Raw genomic sequence first — 13,276 nt, 5'->3', positions numbered from 1 at the left:
ACTAGCTAGCTAACAGTGCGGGGCGCACCCTCGAGCGTCCCTAACCTTTCCGTTGCTTTACTTCTGACACCAATGTAATGAATCATACACGGGTCAGAGTCTAGTTAACTCCTTTATTAGCTACCAACAACAGCTACAGGCATTAGAACACACAGAGAGGGCCGAGACTTGGCCGGCACTCCCCCAAGAGGCTGAACTTCCTCTCTCCGTTGCTATATATCCCACGGGAACCGCCCCCCTCTCACCAGGCTGCCAACCTCAGCTTGCAGGGGGTCATACGATTGGCAGCCGGTCGCTACAATAGTTTAGTTCTGCTCGTATAACATGAGGCCGAATATTTCACAATTCTGTTTAATTGTTTTAAGTTTTCAACAATACAGATCAACAACACTGCCCGATAGTTTCAATCAATACTCTGCCACAGAACTTGTTCATTGACAACGTCATCTGTCATGTAAAACAAGACTCAAGTTATTTCCTACCGAGACAAAATGTTACTTTAGTGTGATGATTCATGTTATAAACATGTTTTATAAAAATAAATAAATCACTTTAAGAAGCCCTAAAGCATCATTGGCCATAACAAGAGAAAACCATGAGGGAAAAACAACTTGACACCAGTAACAAGCTGTTATAGAAATAGAATTGCGCCTGCAGCTCTGTAGCGAGTTATGAATTGATTATTTTAATCCATATATCTCATATAATAACATAATACAATACAGGCAGAGTAGCCTTCATACATTACTGTTATCATCTGCCGGTCCTACACAATTAAACTCGCTAAAGCAGAAGAAGCGACCGGATACTTTAGCACTGGTTGAGTTGCGGGCTCATCCACGGAAGACAGATCCACAGGGCTATATCATCCACTCGTGAGTCAGAGACAGAGGCACTAGCACCGGCGCCGGTCGTGCTAACCGCGCTAGCATCCTGGGGTGGCAAAGACAAAGATGTGCTAGGCGTTGTGGATCTCAGCTCTCCTTCATCTCCTGGTTGCAGCGATGACTCTGAGACCACTCGTGCACGTTTAAGGTATCTAAACAACGACTGCTGCAACATTGTCCTTACTGGAAATGATTTTCACACTTTCAGATCACTTGGAGCTAGCCTAGCATACCGACAAGCTACATCTGATCCCGTCTGCTGAACTTGCGCACAAACATAAAAATAGACATGACCAGCTTTTTAAAATTGTTTTTGAAAACTAAACATTTAGACTATTTTAGCACAAATTATGAGATTATTTGCCAATTTTTAATAATTCTTCACCAAATTATAATATATTAAAAGTTTTGGGTTTTTTTGAAGAAAATATTTTGGGTGGGCCTGTTGAAAAGTGGGTGGTCCTACCCATAACGCCGTGCCTGCTGCACTCACCAAAGAAATTACAGCATTGGTCATTTGATCAAAAGGCTTACAATTACCAATGTGGAGGGTTTTATGACAAGTGACATCTTGCTGTTGTGCAAATAAGAATTAAGGCAGCATTACCGGTACTTGTTTTGTTGAAAGACAGAGGCCAGAGTTCACGTCCAGTTTCCTTTATGAAAAGAATCATGAAAGTGAATCCATAGTCACAAACTTTTCCATAACTTAATTCAAGCAGTTTTACGTGCCTAAACCTCTCCATTCCAAGCAAACTAGAAAAGGCTCAGATTACAGTGTGAACAAGACTTTGACCCATTTTGTCATTTAGAAATAAGAATTTATCATGGAAAAGACATAGAATGGAAAAAAAACATTTGCAAAGTCGTGAAACACTAATACACACACACTCCCTCCATTTCACATACTTGAAGAGGACACACAGATCCAGAAAATGTGACAGTGACTGCGCTCTATCTGTGTTTGTGCATGAATGAGTGATTGTCTCTGTGCCTGTGTGTGCCTAACTGCCAGCCTGCCTGTGGCTCTGTGTGTGTGTGTGTGTGTGTGTGTGTGTGTGTGTGTGTGTGTTTTGTGTGTTTGTATAGATGAGAAGTGACAGAGTTCACTCCCTCTGGAATGTTCACCATATGGGTGAAAGAGCTTGTACCTGGTGCGGAGCAGCCTTGGAGGCACACTCTCTCACACACACAAATGCAGGCATACATGCACACACACATGTACACTTGCACATACACACAGATGCTAGAGTCTACGCTCTTAATGACACATACTTAACAGCCTTAACAGGCTGTGTGTGTGTGTGTGCGTGCGTGCGTGCTTGTACAAAATGAATAGGTACTATATAGACTCTCTTTAGTCTCTACTTTGCATACAGTGGCTCTCCTTCATCTCTGTCTTTCTCCATCACTTCTCTTTACCCTTACATATATTTTTCTCCTCTTGCTACTTTCATTTCTTTCATCTCTTTTTTTTTTTGCACCCTGTAGCCCAGTTCTAATAAGGGTTTCGTAATATATTGAGCAAAACTCACTGGTTAATATGGTTCCAGCCTTTATAATTTGAAGATGTCATGCATTTGTGTGTTTTATATCATTGTAAATCGAATATCTTTAGGCTTTGGATTTAGTCAGGCAAAAAGAGTAATTTAAAGACATCACCTTGGGCTATGAGAACCTTTAAACTAGAAATAGGTTATTAAAAAATCCAAAGATGAATTGATAATGAAAATAATTAGTTGCAGGCCTATTGTGAATTTATAATCATTCCAAAAATAAATTCAGTGGTATTGTGGTGTTTTGACTACTATGAAACCACAAAACCTCTGTTATCTTTATGAATGTACACAGCTTTTGCTATCTTTAGCTGTGGATGTTCACAAGCCATTATGTGGTGCTACACTCAAAGGCTCTAATTATCATTTAACACCCCACCACAGCAATGCTGGGCGAAATGCTGGTGGTGCAAAACTGTGGATCCTTTGACGTGCTTTTCATACTCTGTTTCAAAGGAGAGAGGAAGAGAGCGAGTAAATCAAATTGAGAGGGAGGTAGTGTGAAATAGAGAGGCCAAGAGAGAGAGTGAGTGGAAGAGAGAGGGCGAAATATTTTGAAAGGTATTTTCAAGTGGCCATTTCAACTGTGCTAATTGATAATTCTCCATGACTAACGTGCCACTAACTGGCCTTTGAGCCACGCTAGCTTAAAAAATGGTATTGTGTGGTGATTTATAAAGGATCTCAGAGAGAGGAGAGAGAGTGATAAGCTCAGCTGGACGTACTTACTGTAAATTCAAGCTTGTGAGCCACTAACATCCAAAGAGGCGTCTGTAAATAATTTCGAAGGGGATCATAGCCAACATAAGGAAACAGCATAAAACATGTTTAGCCCTTTAATTTACGATTACACTTTGTCTACTGTATACTATATGGTCAAAAGTGTGTGGACACCTGAAAATTACACCTCTATGTGATTGCTTGACATCTCATTCCTGAACCATCCAATCCCAGGTTGAAAACCACTGGTCTGAAATATTATTGTATGTAGTAGCATACAGTAATTGGAACTAAGGGGCCTATAGCCCCATCCATCCATCCATCCATCTTCGTCCGCTTATCTGGTGTCGGGTCGCGGGGGGAGCAGCTCCAGCAGGGGACCCCAAACTTCCCTTTCCCGAGCAACATTAACCAGCTCCGACTGGGGGATCCCGAGGCGTTCCCAGGCCAGGTTGGAGATATAATCCCTCCACCTAGTCCTGGGTCTTCCCCGAGGCCTCCTCCCAGCTGGACGTGCCTGGAACACCTCCCTAGGGAGGCGCCCAGGGGGCATCCTTACCAGATGCCCGAACCACCTCAACTGGCTCCTTTCGACGCAAAGAGCAGCGGCTCTCCGAGCTCCTCACGGATGACTGAGCTTCTCACCCTATCTCTAAGGGAGACGCCAGCCACCCTCCTGAGGAAACCCATTTCGCCGCTTGTACCCTGGATCTCGTTCTTTCGGTCATGACCCAGCCTTCATGACCATAGGTGAGGGTAGGAACGAAAACTGACCGGTAGATCGAGAGCTTTGCCTTCTGGCTCAGCTCTCTTTTTCGTCTGGCAGTGCGATAGATTGAATGCAATACCGCACCCGCTGCGCCCGATTCTCCGACCAATCTCCCGCTCCATTGTCCCCTCACTGCAAAACAAAACCCCAAGGTACTTGAACTCCTTCACTTGGGGTAAGGACTCATTCCCTACCTGGAGAAGGCATTCCATCGGTTTCCTGCTGAGAACCATGGCCTCCGATTTAGAGGTGCTGATCCTCATCCCAACCGCTTCACACTCGGTTGCGAACCGATCCAGTGAGTGCTGAAGGTCGCAGGCCGATGATGCCATCAGGACCACATCATCTGCAAAGAGCAGCGATGAGATCCCCAGCCCACCAAACTGCAACCCCTCCCCACCCCGACTACGCCTCGATATCCTGTCCATAAATATTACAAACAGGATTGGTGACAAAGCGCAGCCCTGGCGGAGGCCAACCCTCACCTGAAACGAGTCCGACTTACTACGAGAACCCGGACACAGCTCTCACTTTGGTCATACAGAGATTGGATGGCCCTGAGTAGAGACCCCCTCACCCCATACTCCCGCAGCACCTCCCACAGTATCTCCCGGGGGACCCGGTCATACGCCTTCTCCAAATCCACAAAACACATGTAGACCGGTTGGGCATACTCCCAGGCTCCCTCCAGGATCCTTGCGAGTGAAGAGCTGGTCCGTTGTTCCACGACCAGGACGGAATCCGCATTGTTCCTCCTCAACCCGAGGTTCGACTATCGGCCGAACCCTCCTTTCCAGCACCTTGGAGTAGACTTTACCAGGGAGGCTGAGAAGTGTGATACCCCTATAATTGGCACACACCCTCTGGTCCCCCTTTTTAAAGGGGGGAACCACCACCCCAGTCTGCCACTCCTTTGGCACCGTCCCAGACTTCCACGCAATGTTGAAGAGGCGTGTCAACCAGGACAGCCCCTCCACACCCAGAGCCTTGAGCATTTCTGGACGGATCTCATCAATCCCGGGGCTTTGCCACTGTGTAGTTGTTTGACTACATCAGTGACTTCCGCCTGGGAAATCGGCGACAATCCCCGTTATCCTCCAGCTCTGCCTCTAACATAGAGGGCGTATTAGTCGGATTCAGGAGTTCCTCAAAGTGCTCCTTCCACCGCCCTATTACCTCCTCAGTGGAGGTCAACAGTGTCCCATCCTTACTGTACACAGCTTGGATGGTTCCCCGCCCCCCTCCTGAGGTGGCGAACAGTTTTCCAGAAGCACTTTGGTGCCGACCCGAAAGTCCTTCTCCATGTCTTCTCCAAACTTCTCCCACACCCGCTGCTTTGCCTCTTTCACGGCAGAGGCTGCAGCCCTTCGGCCCTTCGGTACCCTGCAACTGCCTCCGGAGTCCTCCGAGATAACATATCCCGGAAGGACTCCTTCTTCAGTCGGACGGCTTCCCTGACCACTGGTGTCCACCACGGTGTTCGTGGGTTACCGCCCCTTGAGGCACCTAAGATCCTAAGACCACAGCTCCTCGCCGCAGCTTCAGCAATGGAAACTTTGAACATTGTCCACTCGGGTTCAATGCCCCCAGCCTCCACAGGGATGCACGAAAAGCTCCGCCCGGAGGTGTGAGTTGAAAGTCTGTCGGACAGGGGCCTCCTCCAGACGTTCCCAATTTACCCGCACTACACGTTTGGGCTTACCAGGTCTGTCCAGAGTCTTCCCCCCCCCCCTGACCCAACTCACCACCAGATGGTGATCGGTTGACAGCTCTGCCCCTCTCTTCACCCGAGTGTCCAAAACATACGGCCTCAGATCAGATGAAACGATTATGAAATCGATCATTGACCTTCGGCCTAGGGTGCTCTGGTACCAGGTACACTTATGAGCATCCCTATGTTCGAACATGGTGTTTGTTATAGACAATCCATGACTAGCACAGAAGTCCAACAACAAACAACCACTCTGGTTTAGATCAGGGAGGCCGTTCCTCCCAATCACGCCTCTCAGGTGTCTCCATCATTGCCCACGCGTGTGCGTTGAAGTCCCCCAGCAGAACAATGGAGTCCCCACTGGAGCCCCATGCAGGACTCCAGTCAAGGTCTCCAAGAAGGCCGAATACTCCGAACTCCTGTTTGGTGCATATGCACAAACAACAGTCAGAGTTTTCCCCCCCACAACCCGCAGGCGTAGGGAGGCGACCCTCTCGTTCACCGGGGTAAACTCCAACACAGCGGCGCTCAGCCGGGGGCTTGTGAGTATCCCCACACCCGCCCGGCGCCTCACACCCTGGGCAACTCCGGAGAAGAAAAGAGTCCAACCCCTATCCAGGAGTATGGTTCCAGAACCGAGACTGTGCGTGAGGTAAGCCCCACCAGATCTAACCGTAGCGCTCCACCTCCCGCACCAGTTCCGGCTCCTTCCCCACAGAGAGGTGACGTTCCACGTCCCCAGAGCCAGCGTCTGCCGCCCGGGTCTGGTCCGTCGAGGCCCCTGACCTTCACTGCCACCCATGTGGCATCGCACCCGACCCCAACGGTTCCTCCCACAGGTGGTTGTCCCATGGGCTGGAGAGATGGGAGCCACGTAGCTTGTTCGGGCTGTGCCCGGCGGGCTCCGTGGCAAACCCGCCACCAGGCGCTCGCCCGGCAAAGCCCGCCGTCTGGGCCTGGCTCCAGGCGGGGCCCCGGGCTTCCTCCGGGCAGGGTCACTCCATCTCTACCTTGCTTCTTCATTGGGGTTTTTGAACCATTCTTTGTCTGGCCCCTCACCTGAGACCACTTTGCCTTGGGAGACCCTACCAGGAGCACAAAGCTCCAGACAACACAGCCCTCAGGTTCACAGAGACACACAAACCTCTCCACCACGATAAGGTGATGGTTCACGGAGAAGGCCTATAGCCCCAACCATGAAAAACAGCCCCAGACCAGACACAAATGCATATGGAAAAAGTGTCCACATACTTTTGGCCAAATAGTGTACATAAATGGAAACTTGGGGCCACTCTTACCTGTAAAAAAAATCATCGAAGCTAATAGCTAACAAAAAGCAACAGCTTTAAGTACCAGATATACTAAAGCGGAGAGAAGGTTGTGTGGCATCACATGGTAAAATGTAAATGTGTGTTATAGTGAATCTGACAGTGCTATGAGCACACACTCACTTATAAACACAATTTGGAGACGCCCCTCTTCAATAAAGACCTGTTGAGCTGACTGTCAAATCATTAAAGCCAAGTGTCTCACATTTCCTTATCTGTGAAAGACAGAGGGAACAGAGGAAACACTTTCTATTGTTGGAGAACTAACTAATTAACATGTTGTTATTTGCTGCAGATGTCTTCATAATTGCCTTTGCTTTAAAATGTAGGTCCTAAACTAGGTTAATGTCTAAATTTACACCACTTTAAATTAGGCCTGTCACGATAACAAATTTTGCTGGATGATAAATTGTCCCAGAAATGATTGCGATAAACGATAATATTGTCATTGAGAGACCATTTTCATCTAATACAGTATAATGATAATGGCATAATAATGCAGGTACACCTTTTCAAAGATCAATACATTTTTATTTCTAAAGAATATTTAACACTGGAACTGGAAGACATTTTAAATATCCACAATAAATGAACAAAACAACCAAAAACAATAAATAAAATGGACTCTCAGTCTCTGTTAACAAAAAATGCACTGGAATAAAAACCAAACACACAATCAAAACGTTAACGTTACCTGAAAACAGTGTGTAGTTTCTTTTTAGCACCGCACATCACACTTTCAGTCACTATGACCTCTACTATGGTCAGAAAAACTGTGCCAAAATATGAACAATAACGTCGCTGTCAACAGGCGTATCTGCATATGTTAGCTACCGACTGTTTTTGAAACCATCCAGCAAATAGACGGTACCGTGGTCCATAGGGTGCTGTTACCTGAAACCGGTGATTTAACGTCACCACTCATTTTGCACACATATTAATCATTAAACAAAACGCTGATTACTAGCTATGTTTTTCATGTTGGTTTTGAGTGGTATGCACCCCCACTAACCTGGAAAACGGTTTTAAAACAGTAACGTTAATACAGCGTGGATACAGCGTCTCCTGCAGCGGGCAGTCAAAAGCAAAGGGACCGTTACCACAGCGTTTCTTGTCTCATCTGGGGTCTGATAAACAGTAATTTCATCATAATTCAGTGTCCACAATGCTATTTCCCAATAAACGAGGCGAGTGATGACGTCCTGTCACTGTTCCAGTTGCTCACCCTAAGGGGAAAGAGAGCGGATGACAGTTGGCTTGAGTTCAGTAGAGCACACAGCTCTGCAGAGTCGTGTAATTACGACTTTATGACTTTTCATAAGCAGCTGAAGGAGCAGCGGTGCGCGGTGTACATAGCGGAAACCGTGTTGTGCGTCTGCCCTATTTCTGATACCGTGGCGGCAGAGGAAAACCAACAAGCATGCAAATGGAAATTATCACGACCAGAAAAATTATCAAGCTCATTTTTATTTATCATGCGATTAATTGATTTATTGACTATCGCGACAGGCCTACTTTAACTTATTATAAAGATGATGTAGCTGGTTTAGTTTAGTATTGACAACAGTGGCAACGAAAAAGCAAGGCCATAATGACAACTGCAGATAATCATCACTCTATAATATATCCCTGTATGTCTGTATTCTTTTTATTGTTTTCCTCTCTCATATATTCTCTAGTATGTGGAAATGGGATGTCATGCTGATGCTGATTTTTATTGAAGTCATTACTTTCTGTCTTGCAGGTTATTCAGTGCCATCTTAGAGCAGGCCACCAAGGGGGACGGTGCCACTCCTATTGGAGGGAAGGCAGCGGGCTTCGATGTCAAGGCTCTAAGGGCGTTTAGAGTACTCAGACCCCTCAGACTGGTCTCTGGAGTACCCAGTAAGTACTAAGAGCTGTGGATGAAAGAAAGACAGAAAAGAAAGAGATGCTCTGAGGATCAGGTGTGAATGGTTATTGGGTGAGGTAGGGGCGGAATGAACCACAGATTGGAGCTGATATTGCTGCCTGATGCCACACACACAGTGACGTGTAAATGCACACACATACACATGAGCACACAAAGAGTCCTCTTGTCAGATACTCAGACAGTACGAGCAGTAGATGAGTTGTCTGTCAGCGTCTGTGTTAGTGACTAAGCTGGGCGATGTACTAACTACATAAGAATGTAGGCCTTCGTTTTCTTTCAAAGGTGTAATAGCATGCAACATTCCCAGTTCATAGGTACTGTAGTTTTGGATTAATAGATCTAAGTCATTAGAGCTGCATGCAAAAATGAACAAGTAAAAAATAAGCTGAAGTGTTGTCATCAACGTGATCTGATAAGGTGTGTATTTATATAAGCATGTCTTAATACATTTCTTGACAAATTAATCAAATAAACCCACATTTAGTCTTTGTAGGATACATGTGGATTTATTTGATTTGACCTGATTACTAAACATGGCCAAAACATTTACATTTGAATGTCTTTCATACTAATAATCCTCCTCAACAGAATGTATCCTGTCTAGGGTTGGGTACCGAAACTCGGTGCCAATAGGGAACCGGTGCTGACGTAAACGGTAGTAACGAGACCGAATAAGAACGAAAGTTTCGGTGCCTTATTTCGGTGCTCGACTTTACACTACACCTGACAGCATGTAACGTTAGCCTACCTTTAGCTAGCAGCTGGATTAATCACGGTTAAAATGCAGTTAACATTAAACAGTGTAAAGTGTGACTGTATTTCACTGTGGAGGACTTCTACAGCGGGATGTAACAGTCTGCACTGCAGCGCAGCAGCTGCCGTTGTCGCAATTCATAAATATACAGTATGTTTATATGGTCGGAATTAAACAACACAGACGGTGCGTTCACTCGCAGCTGCCGTTGTCGGAATTAAACTACACAGACGGTGCGTTCACTCGCAGCTGCCGTTGTCGGAATTAAACTACACAGACGGTGTGTTCACTTGCAGCTGCCATTGTCGGAATTAAACAACACAGATTCACTTAAAACTGGTAGCCTCATGGTGCATTCACAGTAATTGTAAAATACCCTTTTCCCATCTGGGGTTCAACAGCAATTTACTGGTGAAATAAGTTATTGTTGTTGTTATAGTTATTACATTATTATTAAATCTTTAATTTTGACCATGGCCTTAGCAATAAACAAGTCACTGACTGTTGTTTACCACCCTTATTTTATTTTTATTTTTTTTTTACTTTATTGAAAAGTACCGATTCAGGCACCGTTTAGGCACCGGCACCGTTTTAAAAGTATCGATTTAGCACCGAATCGAAAAAAAAAAAAAACGATACCCAACCCTAATCCTGTCACTGTTTTTGTGAGTTATTAGTATGCAGTATCCTGAGCCTTTGTCCATCAAAGCATTCAGTAAATTAACTGTAAAGTTGTATCGAACAAGTATCATGTTTTGTATTCTTTCTTAGAAACTCATTGAAGGCTCTCTCTCTGAGTGGGTGATCACATGCAAAAGGGAAAATGTAGGCTTTATAACAATAATAGGAGTCAGTTTGAGTGCTTACATGGTGATTAACTTCAGCTACTCTGCTATTTGATGCACCACAAACGCTTTTATATGAGAAAAAGGCTTTCGTCATTAACTGCTTTTTTTTTTTTTTTTCAACCGTAATGTCCTCAGCAGTTTCTCTGTGTGTGTGCCGCAGGTTTACAGGTAGTGTTGAACTCCATAATCAAAGCCATGGTTCCTCTGCTCCATATCGCCCTGCTTGTCCTCTTCGTCATCATCATCTATGCCATCATCGGCCTGGAGCTCTTCATGGGCAAGATGCACAAAACCTGCACTCACCAGAATACAGGTACACACACGCATACACACACAAGAAAGAGACATAGGGGGAGAGAGAGAGAATATCTGGACTAGTGTCCAGTGATGCATAGATGCAAATACAAACTTGCATGATCAAACACATACACCTGTTTACTCAATGCTGAGATACATGTTGAAGCATGTATTCAACTGTGTGTGAAAGCATGCTTGAGTAGGCATATATTCACACTTCAGCTCCAGAGATAGACACACAGGTGAATACTGTACCACACAAACCTTTTCAACTGAAATAAAACAGCATAAATCTTTAACAGTCAGTAAGACATCACCTATCAGCCAACGGAGCAGGGAGAAAATAGAGCACATACCGTACCTTAAACAGTTTAAATGATAACCTCCATTAATTATTTAAACCATCATTTATGTTTCTGAGAATGAATAATTTGGGCAATAATTGAAACAGCAGCTGCCATAAATAATTGAAACAGGTATTAGTAAAGACTCTTAGGTATGAATGGACCTAAGTATTGTTATGGTGATGTTATAGGTCCCATGAGAGGCATTAGCTTTGCACTGGGTAAGTGCTGGTGGAATATACATCACCCTTGAGAGCTTGTTTTTTCTTACAGTAATAACAAAACACTTTTTCACATTGATTTTTCTTTTAGATGTAGACATTTCTTAGATGTACTGAAAATGTAGTAGTAGTTATTTTATACTTCTTTCTGAAGTACCGTAAGAGTCCCAGTCATTTTCTGCATAGTTAGTGTGAGGTGACTTCCAAAGATTGGATGGGCATGAAACTACCACGGTTGAATCATCTATATAAAAGATGCAACTATGTTAGAAGACATCTTTTAGAAAAAGTCAAAGGTACAAAGCCTGTGTGCATAAAATAATAAAATACGAGGGTGGATGCAAATTACAACTCTCAAGTAACATATCAGTAAGAAACATCCCATCACTAAGCTTAGTTCTGTTGTGTTTGCCTCTAACAACCAGCAAGAAGCTAAAGGTAACACTCTATACAAACAAGGTAATACATAAATTATTTTATATCCGTTTGTACCAGTTTTTAGATAGTAAGGATACAGTTTAACAACATCTCTTTATTGCTATTTCTATTGTCACAGGCACCATTGCGGAGGAAAAGCCGGCACCGTGTGCACCTGACGGAGCTTACGGTCGACACTGTAAATACAACGGAACAGAGTGCAGAGTGGGATGGGAGGGCCCAAACGATGGCATCACCAACTTTGACAACTTCGCCTTTGCCATGTTGACGGTGTTCCAGTGTATAACCATGGAGGGCTGGACAGACGTGCTGTACTGGGTGAGCCGGACACCACAACATTGTCTTTATGTGTGTATGTGTGGAGTGCCATACTGCTCGGTGTGTGTAGCCACTGTACTGTATCTGTAACATCAGTGCCACATGAGTGCTTTTGAAAAAAAGAATATTAAGCAATAACACAAACACTTCTCTCAGAAAGGCAGGTATGCATACAAAGATTATTCAAAGAAAGGCTGAATCGATGCAGACAATACACTGTGTCATTGAAGGCACCGATTCATTTGGAACGTGTTTAGAATCCCGATGCTTGATTCGAGTGCCTCTGTGATTCAAGCCAGCGAGGCATATAAACACACAAAAACTATCCCTTTCTCAGTAAATGACCAGAAGCATGCAGCACCCCTGTCCAGTTCTAGGTGATAAGGGCTCAAACATCATGAAGCTCCACCTCAAATTACATAAGCTTGTATGTGTGTTTTAGCTTGTATGTGTGTTTTCGCAAACATCAATCACAGTTGTTGCCACTACTCTACTGCTGTGTGTTACTTTGCCATGATGAGACTCATGGCATAGAGTCAGCTGTTACTCAACAGGGCTGTGGCAGTTACTGGAAGGTCCTTAATATGAGTGCACACTGCGGTCTGTCTCACCACTGCAAAGCACTCATGTGGTACAGATGAGTGCCGGTTCTTGGGATTTTCAAAACATCACTTTTCAACTGCATGTCTGCCTTAACTGCTACAATACAATGAAATTGTGCTAATTTACACGTATCTAATAGCCACAATTTGTGCTTCTAATGTATTATCATTGTATTTAGGTCACAGAGTTAAGTATCCATTTCTCTGGAATTGAAATGATGATGTGATCTCAGGAGGTCGTTGAACAACACTTAATGCATTTATGATAGTATTTATTTAAGACTAATCTGTCAATGTCGATGAAAAAATAATCAGTCCACTCCACAAATGAAAATATTTGTATCCTGTATCTAGAGCTTTCACTATATTTCCTAATCCAAAAAAGATGGCAGCAAGAAGTGACATAGCGAGTGATTTAGCTTTCAGAGAAACAGATTTGGAACTCTGTGACTAGAATAATACATGAGAGCACACACTGGGGCTAGCTATCAAGCAATATTGGAATAATTAATGAATTATTAGATTAGTAAATGTTTAAGGAATACAAAAGTAATGGAATGAACAGTTACAC

At 44.3% G+C, this 13,276-nt stretch overlaps 1 protein-coding gene across 6 annotated transcripts in view; it reads left to right on the top strand.

Moving 5' to 3' along the window:
• cacna1c (calcium channel, voltage-dependent, L type, alpha 1C subunit) overlaps positions 1–13,276 on the top strand; it is a 203,343-nt gene that overhangs the window by 120,563 nt on the left and 69,504 nt on the right. For 5 of the 6 annotated variants that reach the window (XM_028570203.1, XM_028570202.1, XM_028570201.1 and 2 more), the window contains exons 5-7: positions 8,716–8,855; positions 10,646–10,798; positions 11,904–12,103. In XM_028570203.1, the coding sequence (XP_028426004.1) occupies positions 8,716–8,855; positions 10,646–10,798; positions 11,904–12,103 (493 nt within the window). Of the gene's footprint in view, positions 1–8,715; positions 8,856–10,645; positions 10,799–11,903; positions 12,104–13,276 lie in introns of those variants that run through there. The other variant, XM_028570205.1, reaches the window with a different exon arrangement.

Source organism: Perca flavescens, chromosome 23, assembly GCF_004354835.1.
Source record: "Perca flavescens isolate YP-PL-M2 chromosome 23, PFLA_1.0, whole genome shotgun sequence".
NCBI lineage: Eukaryota > Metazoa > Chordata > Actinopteri > Perciformes > Percidae > Perca > Perca flavescens.
This window is presented reverse-complemented; position numbering and strand designations above follow the sequence as displayed.